The sequence below is a fragment of the Megascapheus bottae genome, chromosome 1 (assembly GCF_031878675.1).
Source record: "Megascapheus bottae isolate mThoBot1 chromosome 1, mThoBot2.hap1, whole genome shotgun sequence".
NCBI classification, from domain to species: Eukaryota; Metazoa; Chordata; class Mammalia; order Rodentia; family Geomyidae; genus Megascapheus; species Megascapheus bottae.
Genome location: NC_143509.1, coordinates 67,696,151 through 67,720,087, shown reverse-complemented (window position 1 = coordinate 67,720,087; position 23,937 = coordinate 67,696,151). Strand labels below are relative to the sequence as shown.

General features: G+C 37.5%; 1 protein-coding gene across 1 annotated transcript in view; it reads right to left on the bottom strand.

The window, feature by feature from the left end:
* Guca1c (guanylate cyclase activator 1C) overlaps positions 1 to 23,277 on the bottom strand; it is a 28,685-nt gene extending 5,408 nt beyond the window's left edge. Inside the window, exons 1-3 of the mRNA XM_090330946.1 lie at positions 23,065 to 23,277; positions 12,283 to 12,432; positions 3,450 to 3,537 (exon numbers count right to left, since the gene is read on the bottom strand). Of these exons, the coding sequence (XP_090187072.1) occupies positions 3,450 to 3,537; positions 12,283 to 12,432; positions 23,065 to 23,277 (451 nt within the window). The remainder of the gene's footprint in view (positions 1 to 3,449; positions 3,538 to 12,282; positions 12,433 to 23,064) is intronic.
* Positions 23,278 to 23,937: the final 660 nt, after the last annotated feature.

Genomic DNA, 23,937 nt, shown 5'->3' with positions numbered 1-23,937 from the left:
AGGCCTTTAAAATAAAAAATGTCTTAAAACATGTCGCTGTATTGGTCATTGATAGATCTCACATATAACCCTAGCTACTCAGGAGGCTGAGATCTGAGGATTCACTGAGTTTTAAAGGCAGTCCCAGCAGTAGAATCTGTGATACTCTATCTTCAATTAATCCCCAGAAAACTAGAAGTGATGCTATGACTCAAAATGGTAGAGTGCTAGTCTTGAGCAAAACTGCTCAGGAATAGCATCAAGGCCCTGAGTTCAAGCTGCATGCCGAAAAAAGAAAACAAAACAAAGCAAAACGTATCAATGACATGGTTCTGTAACCTCAGCTGCAGTCTGAACATAATTTCTCTTCTGGATTTGCATCTCTTTTAACCCCGTCTTTTCTTTTCGAGGTTCTTTCATTCCCCTAAGTGTAATGACATCGTCATATATCTCTGAAAGAGCATGCTTGTGTGAATGTTATTATCTTTAATTAGTTGTACGAAGGGTTTCCATTCACTATGTCTATTTATGAAAACAATGCATCTTGATCAATGTCTCCCCTTCCACTCTCTCGTCCATGTCTATTCCAGCCCCACTGCCCCCTCAAGCTTCCAGGTTTTCACATATGCACATAGAGTATTAAAAAGAGAAGCAGAGTCCACAGAAATGGACAGGACATTCATGATTGCCCTGTTCTTTGGAGAGCCACCCTGTGGATCGTCCAACATTATGGCAACCACCAAAGGTACTCCCAGAGCACTTATCCTTTTGCATTAATATGGGCGGCCTGAACTGAAGTGTCCTGTCTTCTCTCTATAATTCTTACTTTCCTGCAGTAACTCTGCAGGACTGAAAAAAAAATAAAATGGGGGAAAACCTACAGCTTTGTCTCTGTTTGATGACTACTGTTTAGAAAACAGGTAAGTTTTTTTAATTGGTCTTGTCCAATCCTCTTCTCTTCACTTCCTTAGTCTTTTTCCAGCCTTTTTCCCACCCCCTAGCCTCCTGTCTACCTCTGAGTAGGCTATTTCTTGTAAGCATTCACACGCTGAGCTTTATTGGAATCTTTGATCTCAGCATACTCGTAAGTAAGCAAGCAAATGCACTCCAATCTGGGGAGATGCAGATCTAGGCCTGAGTTCTTGTGTAAAGAGGAAAATGGTTGCTAGCATTCTATCTCCAAATTCGTTTCCCAGAGTCATACTCATGTCTTATCATTGGGCTTCTTCAGAATAGAGTCTTCATTTGAAAATTGACAAGTCTTCTCATCATCCCATCCTGCATCCAAGTGCTGCCACAACAGACAGGTACAATCCATCACATTCTATACAGGAACACTGGTTTCTACTGCCCTCTTGTGTCCACTGGAAAAATTGACATATGGGGGGTAGATGGGTGGAAGAAATTACTTTGGATTGTAGAAAATCGTGGATGGGTTACAGGGGAGCTCTGTGTTCAGGCTATTGAAGAAACTCCAGACTGCTTTCCAGAGTAGTTGAACCAGTTTACTTTCCCACCAAGAGTGCAATAGTGAAGTAAGCCAGACCCAAAGAAACATAGGCTTCATGGTTTCCCTCATTTGTAATAAATAATATGTGTCTAGGATAGTCCTAGCAGAGGATTACAATAGTTCAACACATATGCATATGACCATATATGACCATATAAACTGATGCTAATAGATACCATAGCAAAGATATGGAACCAACCTAGATGCCCCTCAGTAGATGATTGGATCAACAAGATGTGGTATTTATACACAATAGAATTCTATGCTTCTGTCAGAAAGAATGACATCGCCCCATTCGTAAGGAAATGGAAAGACTTGGAAAAAATCATATTAAGTGAAGTAAGCCAGACTCAAAGGAACATAGGCTCAGTGGTTTCCCTCATATGTCATAATTAGTATAAACCTTGGACTCTCCTAGCAGAGGTTTACAATAGGGCAAAACCTAGATACATAAGGCCATATAGGAGGTTAAATGAAAGGACCTCTAGGATATGGAAACAAGAGCCATATAATGTGTGATTGTTGTTCTTAATGTACTATGTTATTTCTCATCTCTTTTGTTGTTCCTTGGTCATTCTCATGTTGTTACAGTATCTTACCTTGTTATCTGGTATACTGTATATGTGTTTATTTGAAATAGGATAGGGAAGGGGGAAAACAAGATAAGGGGAGAGGGTGGGGGGACAAAAATATGAGAAGGGGCGTCAATGTTTGTGAAGTAATGCACCTTCTATGTGGTGAATATAATGTAACCCTTCTATTAATTATAATAAAAATAGTAATGTAAAAAATGATGCTAATTGCAATGAACTCCAAGATGGAAACAAGACGGTTTTTTTTGTTTTGTTTTTAATATATGGTGTGAATGCATTTATATTTTTCTTTCTTTCTTCCTCAACAGGGGTTTCATTCCTGTAGTCACTGTTTTTTATTTTTGTGTCCTAAGTCTTATATATGTGTTTATCTGATTTGGGGAAGAAGATGGTAATAACACGGTGAGACAAAGGACAAAGGGTTAACCAATGCAACAGTGATAGTCACATGAAGCTATGTTGGAAATGAACTTTACAGCATGGAAGGGGAGGATCAGGGAGGTGGGACTGTGAGAGAAAAATGAGGGATGGGCTGGACAAGAAGTGTACTCATTACCTTACTTATATATCATCTATATATCATCTTTACAATAAAATAAGATAATTAAAAAAAAGAAAACCATGGCTGGGATCATTGTGGATTGAAGGAAAACATGCCCTGAATGTTTCTCAGTCTTTTCTTGACAGATTATAATTGTCACACTTATTTATTTTTCTTCTTTTCAACATTTGACCTGAAGTCAAATGTTCACTGACCAGTTTATTGATGACAAAATTGGTGCATGAATTCATGTCTCTTTCCTCCCTTCCCCCCACCCCTCTCTCTCTCTGTTTCTGAACAAACAAAAATATCACTGATTAGGAAGCTTGATTTCAAGATAAAAAGGGCTGGTGATATAGAGCCAAATATGGACACCTCTCTAGAAAAAAAAAAGATGTCATCAGAAAGAAAGAAAAAATGAATGTAGAAGGCAGTGTAATTGAGGGAAGGTTTTCTTACTGTAAGAAAAACTTGCAAGTTGATGGAAAATCTCCTCTAGAAGTAACAGTTACTAGACAGTGTCCCAGAAAAAATGGAAGAAGGCGCTTCACCCCACCTGCTCCAGAACACTTTGCTTGGATCTCCCTTTGCTCCCTTCACATCTTCCAAAGGATCAAGCACCACATGTTAAATATAAATATGATCAACAATGTTTGCTCAATTAACTGTCCTTACTAGAGAATACCAAATTGATCAACTTATGAAGCCCCCAAAATCTGCTAGGCATCTCTTGAAGACATTTCTACTTTCCTCTGAATGACACTCTTCCTGCCCCAATTTCCTATTTTGTAAGAAAAGTTAAGCCTGAGAAAAGAAGCTACCTTACCATCATTATTTACATCAATCTTATGAAGCACCGAGTGGATGAATTCCTCTGGACTCAGAGTTTGTTGACCATTAAGAGCTTGGACAGCCTGCAAAGAGACATCAAATCATAGAGTTTAACTTTTCTGTAAGCAAATACTTTTTGTAACATGTCTGCTCTAATGTGACAAAATTTGAGCATATATTAGTGATAGTGTTGTTATACAAACTGTGTTCCCACTGTTAAAAGCAGACTACATTTTTTGTAACGTATATTTTTGGTGCTTTTGTCAAAAATCAGATACCTATAACTGAGTGGACTTATTTCTGGGGTTTTTTGTCTTACCATTGGCCTATGAGTATGTTTTTGTGCCACTGCTCTGCTGTTTTTTGTTACTATGGTATTACAGCATAATTTTGAGTCAGGTATTAGAATTCTTCCTTGCTGTGACTACTTGAGGTCTTTTGTGATTTAATTGAACTTAAAATTTTTCTATTGTTATTATATTGGCGATATACAAAGGGGCTACAGTTACATAAGTCATGTAATGAATATGTTTCTTTGGGGACAGTGTTACCTCTCTGCTTTTTAAATGCATTTTAATATTGATTTTTCTATCTCTGTGAAGAATGTTATTGGACTATTGACAGGGATTCCATTGAATAAATACATTACTTTGTGTAGCATAGCCATATGTATGATATTGTTTCTACTGATCTATGAACATGGGATGCCTTTCTGCTACTGGATGTTTCCAGTTTCTTTTTCCAGTAATCATGGTTTCATTGTAGAAGTCTTTCACCTCCATAATTAAATTTGGTGCTAAGCATTTTGTTTAGAGAGAAGGCTATTTGATTGATTTGTTTTCCTGATTTCTTTCTTGGACTAGTTATTGTTAGACTGCAAATCCTACCGATGATTCTGTATCCTGTTAATTAGTGAAAGCGTTTATTAGAGAGAGCTAAGGTTTTCTGGATAGAGTCTTTATAATCTTTCAATATAGATATAGATACGATATGATATAGAATCATATCATCTTCAAAAGGGATGCTTTGGCTTATTTCTTGCCCATGTGAATCTCTTTTCTTTCTTTCTTCTGCTTATTTTTCTGGCTAGGAATTCAAACACTTTGCTAAATAATAATGGAGAGAATAATTTCCTTCTCTTATTAGCTTCAGTTTTTCTTCATTTAGTGCAAAATTGGCTACAAATTTTTGTGTATATGCCTTTTTAGATTGAGTTATACTCCTTCAGTTCTCAGTTTCTTTAGATCATCTATCTTAAAAAGATGTTGATTTTGTCAGTGGGTGACAGTCCCTTCAACAAATGATTTTCAGGATGTCCACATGTAGAAAACTAAAAGTTTAGTTTCTTCCCTTGAACTAATACCAATTCAGAGTGGATCAAAGACCCCTAATGTAAGACCTGAGACTTTGCAATTACTATAGATAAAACAAGAGAAACCACTAAAACATACAGACATAGAAATCAACTTACTAAACAGAATACTGGTAAGTAAATACAAGTCTATTATTGACAATTGGGTTTATCTTAAAATATACGTTTTTGAAAAGATAAGTTCAGTCCATAACTGAAGAGGGAGATTATAGAATGGGAGAACAGCATTTTGCATTTGTCAAGAGACTAATAACTAGAGTATAGAAGAAACTAGAATAAAGAAACTACCGAAGAATCAGAAACCCAATTAATAAATGAGCAAATTAAACAAATGGATAATTTTCAAAGAAGAAATGTTTAACATCTCTGGCCATAAAGAAACTCAAACCAAAATTACACCAATGTTTAGCTCACTTCAGTCAGAATGGCTATCATAAAGAATACAAACATCAACCAGTGCTGGTGAGGATGGAGGAAGGAAGCACTGAAACACACTGCTGGTGGGCAGGTAAATTAGTACAACCTCTATGGAACTCAGTATGAAGGTTTCTCAAAACACTGAAAATAGAGATCCTATATGATCCAGCAATATTACACTGGGGCACTTATTTGAAGGAATGTAATTCAGAAAACAAGAAAGACATCTGTGCACCCATGTTTACTGTAGAATTATATATTAAGTAGCTGAGCTATGAAGATACTTTGTATACCCTACAACTAATAAAAAGGAGGAAAGAGAATGATGAAGCACAAATAATATAAATTCTGTCTAGTGTAAAGATGCCATAAGAACACTCACTGATAGTTGTTGAATAATACAGGGGGTAGGAGATATTGGGAAAAGAGGGAGCAAATAGATGAAGTTAATCTTCTGCTTATGTAGAATACTAGACAGATACTCTTGTGCAATTAATATACAGAAAAAATTACAAAATGAATGACAGGAATATAAAACAGGTTCTGTTAGTGGTGTAGAAGGTGGTTACTATGGGAATCAGAAAAATGGAAAGGGTGGAGGAGAGTAAATATAGCTCAAGCAGTTTACAAGTATGTATGAAAATAGAATATTGAAACCTTTGAAACTACTTTAAGTGAGGAAAGATGGACAAAAGAGAATGATATAGTGATGAACTTAATAAGAAAACTTCTTAAGAATAGAATTATGACAACGGAACCTATTATACAACTAATATATGCTAATAAATTGTAAAATAAATAAAGATTGAGTGCAAACTCTGGGTAGTGAGGCTTGGGCATGAAATTAACAGTGGTTGGGAGCTCTAGTAATAGCACATAAAGTCTGAAGCCTAATTTTTATGAAACAGTTAGGGACCCATTTGACACACTAGGCAACAGAAGATGCAGAGTCGCTCAAAGAAGATATTGTAGTGGTCATGAGATACTATGCTGAAAATAAACTGTACACTGTTCAAAAATAAATGTACTCATTACCTGACTTTCGTAACTGTAACCCCTCTGCACATCATCTTTACAATAAAAATAAATAAATAAATAAATCTCTGAAAAGAGAATTGCTCTCAGTTTAAGTTTAATTTGTTGGTATCTTACAGACAAATGGAGCTAAGAGTCTCGTGTTTTGTTTGTTGGCCTTTTGCCACTGCCACCTCTTGTTTTTCACGCCTTTTTGTTAGATGATGAGTTGGCAGGACAGATACCTCTGCCTCAGAAGGACATTAGCTGTCATGTTCAGCCAGAACCTTTCCATCACTGATGGGGCTCCAGCCTTAGGAGCCCCAGGAAAAGAACATTTTCCAGACTTCCTAGAAGAGAGATTTAACACCAACCCCAACATGCTTAAATTAAATAACCCTCATTTAAGAGATAAATCCATAATGAAATGAAAGTAAATTCTTCATCTGGAAATTTGGGCATAACTCTCTTGGTTTCATGGAGGTATTAGAAAATCTGTTGGCACCATATTTCAACCAGAAGGCAGAGGTTTAAATATACCCATCTCCCTTGTTACTTTGCAAGCTTTCCTAATCTTGGTTAAAACACTAGTTATTACAAAGAGCACTAACACTCAGCCTTAATAAGACATAGGACAAGAATTAAGAGTAACCATTCATATGTGTAGCTTATGTGTGAATATTTCCAGGGTTTCTCAATGTTTAGAAATTTAGCTGATTCATTTCTCCCCACTTCCAAGTAACATAAGATAGTATATAAAAGTTGTAACAGAAATTGTAAGAGCTGATTTTCTATTATATAAAAGTGATAAATTTTGATTTGTCTATCACTCATTTCCAGGTAATTGGAGAATAAAATATGGGTGTGAAGGATGACAAGGCCTAAACTGATGTTGGCTTTCTCTTCTCTTCTCTTCTCTTCTCTTCTCTTCTCTTCTCTTCTCTTCTCTTCTCTTCTCTTCTCTTCTGTCTCTCTCTCTCCCTTCTCTCTCTCTTCCTCCCTCCCTCCCTCCCTCTCTCTCTCTCTCTCTCTCTCTCTCTCTCTCTCTCTCTCTCTCTCTCTCTCTCTCTCTCTCTCTCTCTCTCTCTCTCTCTCTCTGTCTCTCCAATTATCTTGAATCAATTGTTCACAGGAGTTGCCATCCAATGAAACATTTTATGAGTACAGTGTATCTTGGTCAATGTGACCCTTTTGTCCATTTTTCCAATTTACCCTTCCTTCACTTTTTAAAATTTTTGTAGAATATAAATTAAATTTTTAGCTGTATTTTCCTTTTCATCTCTTTGTTTGTCTCTTTTTCTTGTAGAAGAAGCAGAATGAGAATTGGCAGGTAGCCATAGTTCTCCTTCCTTCTTTCCTTCCCCATTCAGCGTATTCACTGTCTCTCTCGTCCACTTTGCTGGTCAGACTCTCACAACTCCCCATGTGGGATGAGGAGGAATGGGGAGAGAAGAGGAACAGGTCAGTTCCCACTTGATGGTAAATGTCATAGCCTCAGTGCTGTCTTGTCTGATGGGTATTTAAACCATCCTCTGTTGAAACCCACCCTCATTCATTTTGTCACTCCTGCAGTTCCATAGATGTGAATCCTGCACCACCATACCTGTTCAGCTCAGCATTCATTCCCTTGACAATTTGGACACTACTTCTTTCTTATTCCGAGATGTTCTGTACATTGTTGACCATCTAGCCTCATTCCTGGGCTCTAACCAATAAATAACAATAGCATTATCTTGTACTCTACTTCTCAATTAACCAAAAATGTCGCCAGACATTTCTAAAAAGTTCCCCAGGTAAAGTTCTAATTGCAAACCATTGCTCTAGGTCTACCTCTAGCTTTTTTTTTTTCCTCCTGATCTCATCTTACTTCTCCAGGAAGCCCTGTTGGACAACAACTTTTTTCTTTCAAGTCTGTAGCAGAACAGATCTCTGAAAAACACCCCAGCACTTTTTGCTCCAACGTAACTCTAAGAATTCTTCAACTGTTCCCGGAATAGAAGGCACCACATTTTACTGTCAGGAGCTGTTTCTTTATATTTCTCACACCTAATTTGTATACTCAAGCATTTTATTTCTTAAACAACAGAATAAATGGTTCCTGAAATGTACATTATTGTGTTGGATGATCCTGTATAAGAAATTTTTCTCCAAGTCTTTTCTGCAATAGTTTAGACCTAGAATATTCCCCAAAGGCCCATGTGCCAAAAGCTTGGTCCCCAAGGTACTGGAACTTCTGGGAGGTGGGGCCTAGTGGAAGTAATTGGGGGCATAGCCCTGGAAGGGATACTATATTTCTCTCTTTCTTTGCTTTCTGGCTGAAGTCAGTGAGCAGCCTTGATTTTCCCTTGTGCTCCTCACCACAGTATCCTGATTGCCCCAGATTTAAGGTCAGTGGAACCAAACAACCAGGACCTAAACCTCCTGAAATCATGAGGCAAAATAAATCTTTTTTTAAATCTCAGTTGATGATATAAAGCTAATACACTTTTTCTTTACTTTTTGTGCCATTAGCTTGATGTCTGTTTATGTGTCTCCTTTGAATATTCTGTACTGTAGAATTTTTGGTAATCTCTTGATGCCTGAGTTTAATTACATTTTTGTATCCTTACTATATGCAGAGAAGCTATAGATTATATAGTATATGTTCTTTTCTTAAAATCTTATTGCAAAGATGATGTAGAGGGGTTACAGTGACATAAATAAGGTAATAAATACATTTCTTCTTGAACAATGATACCTCATCTAGTATAGATGAATTGTAGAGAAAGAATGTTCATATGCCATTCACTTTTTTTTTGGTGTGTGTGGGGGAAGTCATGGGGCTTGAACTTGGCCTTGAACTTGGTTTGGGCCCTGACCCTGAGCTCTTCAGCTCAAGGCTGCCACCCTAATCTGGAGTTAAGTCCCATTTCCCATTTTCTAGAGGTTAATTGGAGATAAGAGTCTCAGGTTCTTTTGTGCCCGGGCTGGCTTTGAACCTTGATCCTCAGATCTCAGCCACCTGACTGGCTAGGATTACAGGCGTGAGCCACCCCACGCCAGCTATGTCTTTTAATTTTAATAAATACATACTCCACTGCATTAAACATTTTTCTTTCAGTTCATTTAGTTTAAAATATTTTTTACTATTTTAAAAGGTTCTGTGATGTAAATCATGAAACTTTTTTTTAATGACTATATTTCCAGATCAAAAGTAGATAATTCATTTTTAATATTATTTCATTGCAAAGGTGATGTACAGAGGGTTACAGTTAAATAAGTAAGGTACATTTCTCATTAAACACTGTTACTCCCTTCCTTGGTTTTCTCCCACTTTCCCTCCCCTCAGCACTCCCCTTCCTGTGTTATAAAGTGCATTTCCAACCAAATGTCTTGTGAGGAATCTGCTGTTGCTTTGGTTTAATCTTTGTCCTTTCCTTCACCATTTTGCTATTCCCCTTCTTTCCCCAAATGAGATAAATAGACGTGCAAGACATGGGGTCCCAAAATCAAAAACAATGATGACAGGGGATAAACTAAAGGGGAAAAAGAAATGACTACACAGTCCATTAACAACAACAAGAACAGCAACAACCTCCTGTTTCCTTATCATGGAGTTCATTTTGATTAGTATAATTTTATTTTTGCCAATACTGGGGCAGGGCCTGGCACTATCTGTGAGCTTTCTCAAGGCCAGCACTCTGCCACTTGAGCCACAGCACCACTTCAAGGTTTTTCTATGTATATGGTAACAAGGCATAGAACCCTGGCCTTTGTGTATGCTAGGCAAGCATTCTAGGACTAGCCCACGCTCCTGGCCCCAATCAGTATCATTTTATAAGGTCATATGTTCATAGCTATTGAATTATGATCCTCTGCTAGTACTATCCAAGATATTTAATGATTATTACAAATGAGGGAAAGCATGGAACCTGTTTTTCTTTGGGTCTGGCTTACTTCACTTAATATGATTTTTTCCAAGTCTTTCCATTTCTTCACAAAGGGAACAATGTCATTGTTTCTGTTGGAAACAGAATTTCAATATACATACATACATACATGCATGCATGCCTGCATACATACATATATACATATCACATTTTTTAGATCCACTCATCTACTGAGGGGCAGCTGGGTTGGTTCCACATCTTAAGTATGGTAAAAAAAAAATTGCTGCAGTGAGTATATACTTGTACTTGTAGCTTTAGTTTGACCTTGTTGGTGATAATTTGGGTAAATGCTTAGGGAAAAGATTGCTAAATCATAGGGAGCTCTATATTTAGTCTTTTGAGGAACCTCCATACTGCTTTCCAGAGTGGTTGGAGCAGTTTATATTTCCACCAACAGCTTAGTAATGTTCTCTTTTGGCCATCCCCGCCAGTATCTTAAAGTATATAATATGACTCTAAGTAAACATAAACTTAATTTCTTAAACTACTGAATTTCTATGAAATTTGCTTTGATTTAAAACTTCGGTGACATTCCCTAAGAGCTATATGCTACATTTACCATTTAATTGTTTGTGGAATAAACTAGGGTATTTATATTCAAGAGGGCTTAAAATTTATTAGAGTTTTCTAGATGCTATTTTTTATCATCAGGGGCATGTATAGAAGGGTTACAGTTACATTCGCTGGACAGTAGGTGCATTACTTCTCACACATAGATACTCCTTCTTATGTTTTTGTCCCCATTTCCCTCCCCCCCATTTCCTCCCAATCATCTTGTTTTCTCCCCTTCTCCTTACTATTTCAAATAAACAAATAAGCATATATACAATAAACCAGGTAACAAAATCAGAAACAATAACAATATAAGATTAATCAAAGGGCAAAAAAGAAGAGAAATAACACAGTACATTAAGAACAACAATCACATAAGATAAAGCTCTTGTTTCCATATCCTAGGGATCTTTTCATTTAGTCTCATCCGATATGCCCTTATATCTAGGTTTTGAGTTATTGTAATTCTCTGTTAGGAGAGTCCTAGATGTGTATTAATTATTACAATTGAGGGAAACCATTGAGCCTATGTTCCTTTGGGTCTAGTTGCTAATTTTGTGCTGCAATATATGACGTATGTAGAATATTTATGAATTTTAATGTTTATGTTTATAAAATTCAACCGCAAAGTGATTCTTACTTTTTGTTGTGGTAATGATGGTAAATGAACTGTAGAAGAAGGAGGTAATAACAATACTGGTATTATCATACCCTTTTATTTTTGCTATGTGTTAGTTAACTCTACATACACTGACTTAGCTTTGCATTTTCATTTTCTTCATTAATATATTAAGATGCTTGATTATAATTATTCATTTGCTTTCTGTTGCATTTCACTGGTATTTGTACTACTTATTTTGCTTGTAATTCAGCTTCTTCAAAACAAAAAAGCACAAATTTGCATCTGATTAATTCTAAAACGTCTGATTTTAACTCTGATTTTATGTTACCAGTTCAGTATGTTACATTCATAATGCTTATTTTAGCTCTTATTTATATTTAGGTAAAGTTCCCCTTTTAATTATTTTTATGCTGGGATTCCCTTTTTTTTAACCATGAAAATATCTTTGACTCTATTGGGATTAGTGGAGGTGCCAGAGTGGTTAATATATGAAACCACTGAGCTTTAGAGATTGGAAAGTATCTGATATCTTGTACATTTTATCTGATATCTTAACATTTTAGCCTAGCTACCAGAAAGATTGGCCCTCATCTTTGTCCATGTCTCTTGCTCTATGTTTCTATAGGAAACATATTCTCATATTCTACCTGTTCCCCACAGATGGTCTGCACTAGAGCATAGATGATAAGTAGTATTAGAACATCATCTACATTTCATTTTACACCTCAGTGCCTTGCTAAATTTGTGAACTCTAGGATGGACTGCACCAAGAAGCATGCTCTAGTTTGCAGTTCAGTCAAAAAAAAAAAAAACCCAAGTCACCAAGACATGAATCACTTCAGCAGTGCATTATGTATATCCCAAGAGGACACAAACAGAACAAGAGCCACCACTGACAGTGTAGATAGTGTTTTGCACTTACCATGAATATGTTCAGTAGCTCCTTTTGGTCAATAGAACCATTTCCATCAGTATCACACAGCTTAAAATACCACTTTAATTTTTGCTCCACTTTTCCTTGGACAACTAGATTTATAGCAGCAATAAACTCAGTGAAGTCAATAAATCCATCCTATAAAAGCAGGAGATAAATAAAGAGGTATTAATAACAATTGCTTGTTATTTGAGAAGCCATCAAGAGTAGAACTTTTTTCTTCATACTTCATTTTTAAAATATGGTTATAGATATTCTGATTGTAGGAGATCTTAACCATGGTTATCTTAATTTTTGTCATTGCAGCTGTAGTTCTTCTGTAGAGCATGAGCAATAACCTACAGAAAATTATGCTAGCAAATAATTATATGTCCTATTCACTTGGCTTTTTAAATGTCTGCTTCTGTTTTAAGCAAAATGACATTTTGTGGGGGTAGAATTCAGCTTCTTACAATAGCAACTTGAGCAGCTTTTTATTTTTTTACATACTAGGAGGTCACCTACAGAATTAGTCTTAATAAAAAAAAGTCAGGTAAGTTAAGAGCCACCTCTTATAATCTGTTGACTAAATTTATCCAAAATGGTCACATTGGCACTGACTTTCACCTGTCTTCTGAGAAGTACTGGGTTAATTTACTGAAGGGTCACAAAGGTAGCCTCCTCAGAAATTGGAGTTAATAGTTACGTGATCTTCCCATTTCTTTGATGATGGTTTGTTTCAGTCTCAGATTGACCTCAGTGATTGTGTTTCCTAATGTCACCTGCATGATGCTGTAATGGGCAAGATTAGGCAGCATCGCCTTAAGAACACGTGGCACTATGTGACTGGGCACCGTGCCAGGGTGACTAACATTTTCCAGTCGTTTGGAAAGCTCTGGGGAAGCCCAAACTAGAGATGAGCAAAAATATTTTTCACTGGATGATTTTTAAGTGAACAACCTGATGATCCCATACTAAACGATAGTTTGGGGTGAGAAAAATTTCTACTCAAAAGCACATCCTCCTTTAAAAGGTTCTGGAAGCAGAACTGTTTTCACTTTAGTATTCCATCCTGAGATCAGACACATTCACAGCCAACTCCTCATTTCTACTGGCTTTCAATTGAAGGTTTGTATTAATGTACATTTCCTTTAATGAGATTAAACAGCATGTGTGGGTGTTAAAAAGGGTATTAGACATGTATTTTGTAAACAAGAAGAAAAATATAGACTCATTTCAGTTAATCTATACATTTCAACAGCAAGAGAGGAGGTAATTATCACTGAGAAAGTAAGGACCTGCTCCTGTAGCTGTGGCATGGAAGAACATAAGCAGAATGTCCAAACTCTTGTTTCAGGGGTGATCCAAGGAAAAATTTATCAGTTTATATTTCCATAGCTGAGCTTCAGGCATTCCTGTGGAACAAAGTGTCTAGAGGTAGCTGGCTTTCATACCCTACGCACTAAATAATTAGATATGAATATGCATAGATCTTCACTCCTTAAAATAACCAAACAGTATCAGCAATGTAGTCCAAAGAATTGCATTTAAAAATATTCCTCAGTGGTTACGTATATCTTAATGTTTGGGAGCCACAGACCTACACTGTCTTGCTTATCTCACTTTCTTTAAGCAATTTCATCATCTGGGCATCTCTGTGAAGGGCTTTCTATCACTTATTCCAAATGGGAATTTACATGATTTTTATTGAGACCAATTAGATAAAAAAGAATATACATTGTTCAGTCTCAGAATAAAGGCCTACTCACAAGAACACCATCTAGCAACCAAAATTTAATCTCAAGCCAGATGCCAGTGTCTCAGACCTGTAAGGCTAAAATCTGGGGATCACAATTCGAAGTCAGCCCAGGCAAGGAAAGTCCATGAGATTCTTATCTCCAGAAAGCTATAAAAATAATAATAATAAAAAACAATAGTGGAGATGTGGCTCAATTGGTAGAGAACTAGCGTTGAGCAAAAAAGCTCATGGATAGTGCCCAGGCACTGAGTTCAAGCTCTGGGACTGGTACCAAAAATTAATTAATTAATGAATCTTAGAATAATGGAAGTTCTTTATTCCAATTTCTGGAACACATCTCATTTGCAAGCAATCTATTGATTTCTTTAGGACAGAAGTTGCAGCTCAAGAGTATATCATGCTCTAGATTCCATCTTCAAAACTTCAAGGAGTGGGCCCTCCCTTCCCTTCCTTCCATTCCTTCCCTCCCTCCCTCCCTCCCTTCCTTCCTTCCTTCCTTCCTTCCTTCCTTCCTTCCTTCCTTCCTTCCTTCCTTCCTTCCTTCCTTTCTTCCTTCCTTCCTTTCTTCCTCCCTCCCTCCCTCCCTCCCTCCCTTCCTTCCTTCCTTCTTTCCTTCCTTCCTTCCTTTTTTGGTACTGGGGATTGAATCTAGGGCTAAGTGTTGTCACTTGCTTGGCAAGTGATCTGCTATTGAGCTACATTGCAGCCCATATATGAATTTTTTTACAACATTCCTTTTCTCCCCTCATCTGCTCTTCCACAGAAGTCACTAATCAGACTTCAGTAATCTGCATTTACTAATTCCTTTACTACCAGCCCTAACGTGCCATTATGTCATTCCTTCTCCCACAAAATTTTCTCATCACTCTACATCAGAGAAATGGAAAGAATTATTCTAACCGTGGCAGAATTGCCTTTGAAGTTGAAGGAGAAGAAGATAATGAAAGCATGTAGAGACAGAATTCATTGGAGTAAGCCTCAGGAAAGAAGTGCCTGAGAATACACATTGAAAGGCAATTGAAATCCCAATGTGTGTGCAGATTTCTACATCATGTCAGAATGGAGCAGTTGACAAGGCAGGACATGGAAGCATGAAAGCATTGATGGTCCTAGGGAGTATGACTTCATTTTGTACAGGGAATGGAAAGAAAAGGATTATACACATATAAGATTCTTTCTCCATACATACACACAGATAGAAACAGAGTAAGATCAAATTTAAGTTTTCTCATGATCTCTAAAACATGAAAAACAGAAGTACACATTTACATCTACAAAGAGAGCAAATAAGATGAGAAATATATATTCAAATAAATGTAATAGAGTTTAGAAGTCCAATACATTGCATATTTAAAAAGTAAACTACTGCAGAGTATTTGCCCAACAGAAAACACATATATGGGCTCTGTGGTCTCTAGGCAACGTCCATGTCCAGCCAATAATCACAGCTGTTTTCAGGATATGATCAATATAAAGTGCAAGAAGTTCAATGGTAAAGCTGATAAGACACTACAGATTTGAAAAGACTATGATCTAGGAATGTGCTGGTCACTTTCTATGTTGAATCTCTAGTTGTAGTAGTGAGCTTATAGTTTGCATTGCCACTCTTATTTTACAAAATACACAACTATGTTAAACCTATAAGATAAAATATTAAAAGTAGAATATGGGTAATCCCAAATTTCAAGCACAGTCAGCGTGGTTTCAAAGTCTTTGTCCTCTGCTGCACCTAGCATTGTCCTCGAAACTTCTGATAGTTGAATTCTATTTCTAGAAGAGACACCAGAGATGAGATGCTTGTTCACTCACTGGGTGTGAGCTACTTGTGAGTAGACACAATAGCATGCAGAAGTGTCTGAAGATGCTGGTGTCATCACCATGCTACCTTCATGCCTGAGGCTGCACCAGGAAGCCCTGTCTTGAGTACTGTGGTTACTTAGCCTCGGGGAAACATTGAGCCCAAAGGACAACTTGTGAGGCACTTCTATGCCCTGCAATCAATGCCTCTCACTTAGCAGACGTGCTGCTCATTCTCCTCTTCTCCACTGCTCCCTGGTGCTTTACATGAGTGTTTATCTAGTTTGGATTCCTTAGGCCTTCACACTTTAACCACTGGGTTCTTTCTCCAATTCCCTATGGACAAAAGCCTTTTCCAGATGCATTTGTATCCAGGGAAATGCTCTCAGCTGCCAATCTTGGAGTCTGGTTCAGCCATCTTGATTCTACTTCAGTGGCTCCTCTTTTTAGGTCTTCATCGACTTTCTTGATTAGAAGCCTAGTTTTACTTTGGCTCAGTGTTTTCCACCCCTGTCTAGGGTGTCAAACCTGCATGTCACTTCCTAACTCATCCTTCCACTAGCCTCCCCTGTGAAATCACAGGATCAACTGTCCACTGTGGGTTTAGCATTGTTTCTTCTCCATCTGCTTGCCTGAGTGACCCCAGAAACAATACTGAAATACTGGTAATGTGGCATGCTGAAGCCATAAATTTTCAGACTGAGTAAACATCATTGAGGGAACTTGACTTCATTTAAATTCTACAATTTCCATTCTAGAAGCAGTTCATTTCAGATGGGCAACTGGGCAGGCTAGTATTCATAGTTATTAGAATAATAGTAATCATGATGAGAATGATAATTTGAGGTATTGATATAATTGATACTTGTCATACCTATAAGGCAAAGTACCATAGTTCACATATATAAAGTCATTCAACATCAACAGAGCCTCCACTATATTACCCAGGAATAACAGTTTCCAGAGTTCGAATAACACTTAAAAGATTAGAATTGGAACTCAGTGGAGCTACACTAATCTGCTCAGTAGAACATTGTTTAACATGTATGGGGTCCTAGATTCAATCTCTAGTACAAAACAAAACAATGACATTTGGAAACAGAAATGACTGATAGATTAATGAATGATAAGTCCTATATGTTTCTCTAAATTAATAAAATAAATAAACAAATAAGACAATTCCAACAAGAATTCACCAAGTAAAGGCTTGTATGCATACTATTTCTTCCACAGCATTACTTTTCTATGACTGTTCATAGCAACACTCTCTATGAAGAATTCATGAGTCTTCACAGTCTCTTAACCAAAAGACATTTGGATATTTTCCTTTGAATTTGACACATTTCAATGACATTTCCCCAGCTGTGGCGGGTCAGTAGCATCATATGAATTGAAACATCTGCCTGCAAATGCAAACTCAGAGGGTTAAATGCAAACCTAGACCAATTTAATGCATGTTTCATGATTGGCAATTGTCAGTGAGCCCAAATTAACATTTGAAGAATGTCAACGAAAGTAGAAAAAGAAAAGCCCCCTATTATGTTAAATACATACTAATCTCTTCTGTGAGTTTTTAAAATCTGTTTAGGATATAATCTCTCATAGACATGGAGTTGCTAGATTATTGCAAGGAGAGACTCATGTCAGGAAGATGAGAAGCATACTGCTGACTTGGTAAATTGGTTTATAATGTGATCTTTTTGCAGATCGGTCATGGTTGTTCTTGACTTGCCTGTGACTGTCCAAAATCCAGGGTTCTATGAAAAAGGGCTTCTCATAATATTTACAAAACAGACTGTTGATTACTAATAGGTTTCCTGGACATTGGGAACCCTGACCATCTGCTTTGCAAATGCAGCCAGCTCCACAGATGTCTGGTCCAATGTGAATTAGAAGTCCATTTCCTGTGAGCTAGGATAAGTCACAATACCTCACTGTGCATGTGTACCACTTGTGAATGAGCTAATGATAATTACTGAAGGCCTTGGATTGCAGCAGCACAGCAACAGCAGCAGCTTCATGCAAAGAAATTCTTCAGGTTGCCAACGTGGATTTACTATTACAAGCATCTGCCTTCCTAAAGTCATGTAACAAGACAAAACAAAATCAACTTTCACACTAAAGAAGCCAGCCCATCTCTTTAGACTCTTACTTATCATGTATAAGCCTGGATTCTTGACTCTTAATGAGCGGAAGAGGTGAGTTGAGGATGTAGAAAATGGTGGATTTACACGTAAATGGATATAACTATGTTATTAGTTTCAAGGCTGTGTTTCTCTGTTAGGACTATTAATAAAACAAGAGTCTTGAGAGCTGCTTCTGAATAAGAAGTGGTACTAATTTTCAAGTAAGAAACTGGGGATTAAGTTTGTAAAGAGCTCACGTGGTGGCTTATACCTGTAATCCTAGCTACTCAGGAGGATGAGATCTGAGGATCCCAGTTCAAAGCCAACCTGGGCACTAAAGCCTGTGAGACTCTTATCTCCAATTAACCACCAGAAAATGGGAAGTGGCGCTGTGGCTCAAGGGGTAGTGTGATAGCCTTGAGCTGAAGAGCCCAGGGACAATGCCCAGTCCCAGAGTTCAAGTCCACAACCCCCCCCAAAAAAAATGTTTATAAAGCCAGGCACCAGTGGCTCACACATGTAGTCCTAGCTATTCAAAAGGCTGAGACCTGAGGATAGAGGTTCAAAGCTAGCTCAGGAATGAAAGTCCATGAGACTCTTATCTCCAATTAACCACCAAAGAATGAAAAGTGGCTCTATGGTTCAAAGTGGTAGAGCATTAACTTTGAACTGAAGAGCTCAGGGACAGTGCCCAGGCCCAGAGTTCAAACCCACAACTGACAAAAAAAAAAAGTTAAAAAGTTTGGGAGGAGATTGGGGAATTGGGTGGTTAAAGAAATGTAGAGGGGAGGGGGAGAGAGGAAGAGAATGTAGTTATTATTTTCTGTGCGCATCCTATGAAATTAGGAAAATTGAGAAGAGGGGTTGTGTTGGGAGGAATAAAGGAGAATAAAGGGGTGGCATTCATTAAGATGCACATTTGTTGAATGGTAACTTCTTTTTACAACTATGTATGGATAATAAAAAATAATAAATAATAAATTTGAAGCCTAAACAAATGATGGTCTATGAAGGCAGGAACGCAGTTATAGCTTCAACATACTGATTTCTTGTTCTATGGCTACATGTCTGTTAGGGGGATTGTTGAATTATGTGGACATTCTATAATGATCTTTTAACCTCAAAAGTGCTTTCCATAACACTGGTGCTAACTTACATTCCCACCGATTATGCACAGAAGAGTTCTCTTTGCTCCAAATCTTCAGAACCCAGTGTGGGTCACTACTAGGACAAGAGGGAATGACAATTGAACATCTGCACCTATTTAAACACTATTTTCCTAGGTTTATTTAGCTGGAGTAAAAGCCAAAGCCAGTAAGAAATGAGAGATTAATAAGGGCTCAAAAACGTGTTAATATTTTATCAACCAAAGGCTATGGAATAGGAGTTTGACAGAAGAAACAAATAAATGACAGAATGCAAGCACAATGACAACCACACATTTTCAGGGTTTTTACCATTAGAAATGTGAGCCCCCAGAAACTAAAATAGGACATGGGTGCCTCATAATGCTACATAACAACTGCTGTTCTTCACCATGTCTCTACAAATCATGGAAATGTTTCACCAGCACTTTGATGAGGCAGACAAGTAGGGAATGAATTTTGAATTATTTCCACCCAGAATACTGAAAAAGAAAGCCACAGAGCAGTTCCACAGAAATAACAAATCCTTGGGGATTCTGGACAGCTCATAGCTTTATTGAATCATTTAATTAAATATATGATTATTTTTCCAGTGTAAAATGATATGTTCTTTGCAAGTACTCCTTAATAATACTCTTCTCATTTTGCACCCTGATTTTATGTTGAAATACTCCCCCACTCCCCACCCCCGAATAAGTCATTGATGCTTAGGCTTAGTTGCTCCTTGAGGAAACACAAAGTCTCTGTGATAAATCAGAAATTTCAACAGCACTTGCATGCTACTTGAATTAAGCTGCTAGTTCTGAGATGGACAGAAGTGCCCTTACACCAAATGGCATGTGTGCTTCAGGTGTCTGCTGTGCCATCTTTTGCCCTGTTTCCTAGATGGAATAGATCTCTGGGTCTGGGTGCTGACCATGGGCTTTTGTGCTCAACTAGCACTTTACCATTTGAGCCACAACTTCATGTCTGGCTTTCATGGACTTTTGTGCCAAGGTTGTCTTTGAAACATGAACCTCAGACCTCAGCCTCCTGAATAGCTAGGATTACAGACATAAGTCACCAGTGCCCAACTCAGAAGGTTTTAGATTGAAGCTAGGAGCATGTGGCCTAGTGGTGGAAGAGTGTTCATATAGCATGCATAAAGCTCTGGGTTTGACTCTTGGATACCACATACACAGAAAAAATGGAAGTACTGGTAGGCTCAAGTGGCAGAGTCCTAGCCTTGAGCAAAAAATCCAAGGACAGTGCCCTGAGTTCAAGTCTCAGGACTGGCAAAAAAAAAAAGTGGTTTTATGTTGACACCAGACCCATGCTTTCATCTGGCCCTCTTTATCTGTGTTTTTGCTCTTAATGAACTACGGGCATGTACGGCACACTCACATGCACTGAGCTAACAGCAGGATCATGGGTATGGGAAATGACATCACAGAATTCAGGAGTCTCATGAGTGCTGGGAAAACTTGGAAAATCTGCTCTCTGGAGCTTACAACAAGGGCAGCTAGGCAGCAAAAGCCATACATACATATATAAACTGAGGCAAATAGATACAGGCCTCTGCGTCTATAACTTGAATGTAGAGATGGCCCTTGGTAGATGAACAGATCAAGAAATTGTGGTATAAATACACAATGGAAATATGCTCCCATCATAAAGAATGACATCACTCTATTAATAAACAAATGGAAAAAATCATATTAAGTGAAGTAAATCAAACCCAAAGAAACATAGACTCATGGTTTCCCTCATTTGTAATAACCAGAATATGTCTAGGATTTGTCTAGGATGATCTAGCAGAGGATCATGATAGCTCAATATCTTTGAACATATGACCATATAGAATTATGTTAATTGAAATGAACTCCAAGATATGGAAACCAAGAGTTTGTTGTTTTTTTCTTCAGTGTACTGTTTGCAGTTTTTTCTTTCATTGTTTTTCCTTTTGATTTATCTCCTCTTGTCACTGCTTATTATTTCAGTACCCTTTGTCTTGTATATAAGGCTATCTGATTTCAGGATGGAAAGGGAAATCACAGAAATGGTGAGACAGAGATAAAGGTTGGACCAATGTAACAGTGAGACCACAAGACACTATGTTGGAAATGAACTTTACAACTTGGGAGGGAGAGGAGGAGGAAGGATAGGGAGGGAATGTAGGAGAATAAGAGGGAGGGGATAACAAGAACTATACTCATTTCTCTATTTATGTAACTACAACGCCTCTGTATATCATCTATACAATTAAAAATAAATTTCGGGGCTGGGAGTTTGGCCTAGTGGTTAAGTGTTTGCCTAGCATGCACAAAGAGCCGGGTTTGATTCCTTGGTACCACATACACAGATAAAGTTGGAAGTGGTGCTGTGGCTCAATCCGTAGAGCTCTAGCCTTGAGAAATTCCCAAGGACAGTACTCAGGCCCTGAGTTCAAGCCTCAGGACTGGCAAATATTAATTAATTAATTAATTAATTAATTTTGGTCATCGTTATGAGCAAAGGCAGAATTTACCTCATTTTCCCACAGGCTATGTGCTTCTGGGGACAGAACTCCTTTTGCTTCCAGCAACACTAAGTACAATGTAAGAGAAGGAATATAATATGTGGTCATACTAAATGGGTGATTGTGTATGTCTGTGCATATGTACATGTTGGGGGTGGGTAGGTATGAGTGTTGAACTCAGGCCACAATCTTGCTTGGCTTAAGGGTGGCATTCTACCATCTGAGACTTCCTTTTCAGGCTTTATGTTAATTGGAGATAAGAGTTTTATAGATTTTTCTGCTTCAGCTGACTTGCAATCATGATCCTCATATCTCAGCCTTCTGAGTAAATAGAACAGCTTTGGTGAGTTAGATTTAATTCATATTTGACAACAAAGCACAAAGAAAATAATGCTCTGAAATTTGTTCCCTACATTGCTTTAAGGGTTGATATTTTTTCCCTTTAGTTAGGTTCCTTTTAAATTACCTGATTTGAAAACAGCATTTAAGAATTCTAAATGCCACCGGGCTAGCTGGCTAATGCCTGTAATACTAGCTATTCAAGAGGCTGAGATCTGTGGATCAAGGTTCAAAGCCAGCCTGGCACAAAAGGACCTGAGACTCTTATCTCCTATTAACCTCTAGAAAGTGGGAAGTGGGGCTTGGCTCAAGGTTAGGGCCGTAGCCTTGAGCTGAAGAGCTCAGGGACAATGCACAGGCAGAATTCAAGCCCTATGACTTCCCCCCACAAAAAATGCTCTAGAAAAAGCTAGCAGAATTTAGGTCTACAATTTGAAGTTAATACCTTTTTTACATTATTTTTTGTACTCCATGTCTTTTTTCTCTTCTCAGTTTTGTACTTATTTTAAGAAATGAAAGTATATATGCTAAAGTTCCTAAGGAATGAGTAAATTCGAGACAATCATTAAGTATCAATAGTTAGAAACTAAAATTTATCTGAATTTACAAAAACTGTAAATTACTTTGATTTCCCACAAACTAAATCAAGCAGATATAAAGAAAGCTAATACCAAGCATTCTAACTTTTAATTTGAGTACAGACAAAGTGTTGGCTAATTTGTATTGATTTTATCTGCCAGTCTAGATGCAATCACACTCTTAGGAGCAGATTCCTGTAATTTGCTTTTCAATAAAATGTCACCAATGCATTAAATAGTTTGAAAACAGTCTTTGTAAATCAATCTGCACTTATTAGATTTATTTAAACGATAGCATTAGAATTCCATGCTGAGATTTAATTTGGTTTTGAAATAACTCCTACATGCAGAACATTTCCAAGGGTGGAGAGGCTATTTCTAAATTATTCTCATGCCGTTCATGCTAAATATGTTTAAACCACTGACTTACCTGCATGCTGTGGGTTGTTTGAAGACTCCTGAGGATGCATACTTTTTACCTAAGGCTAATTTATACAGAGGAAACGGGGAAATGTAGAATCATAGTCAAATGAGAAGGTAAAAGTCTTACCTTATTTGTGTCAAAAGTATTAAAAACTTGATCAACATGCTGATTGGCCTTTTGATTCAGACCTTGTAGACCCAAAAGTGTCTTAAATTCATGAAGTGTTTGTAGGCCAGATGGATATTCCATCATAAATGTTCTATACCACCTGTAAGTCTCTTGTGTAGAAACTGTCATCTGACCCATCTGACCACCAGCCAGAGATTTGCTGTTCCCCATTGAGATTCTCAGACCACGATCAATTGCGTGAATTTGTTTGTGGATGTTCTCTGTGGATTTAGTCGCTCAGTCCTCATAACAACTTAAGGCTGACATATGTTCTTGGGAAGGTACTTTAAACCTCTTATAGTTACGGGCTAAGTCAGGACAGAAAGCTAGTGGGATTAAATCATCTGTACTGTTTTGAGTCTGAGGTCAATTATCACTAGTGGATCTTATAACCATCCTGAAATACTGTTTTCTGTGACAGAGAAAGGACAGTATTTTAATGAATAATGTTGTCATGTCATTATCCATACATTGTGGCGTAGATGGCTAAAGACAGCCAGATAATCAGTAGTAAGTAGAGTTGTAGATATAGTAGTTAGTAAACTTTGAAAAAACATATATTGAGTTGTGTCTTCTGTCTGTCTCTCTCTTTCTGCATGCCTTTTCTGTGTTTTAAGTCTGTATCTATAAATGCCATCTGCCTACCTCATTTTCTTCTGTCAGTTCTGGAAGTCAGTATTGTCCCTGAGCTTCTTTATGCTCAAGGCTAGCACTCTACCACTTGAGCCACAGCACTACTTCTGGGTTTTTTGTTGTTGTTGTTGTTGTTGTTTTTCTGGGTAGTTTATTGGAGATGAGTCTCATTGACTTTGCTGTCTAGGCTGGCTTTAA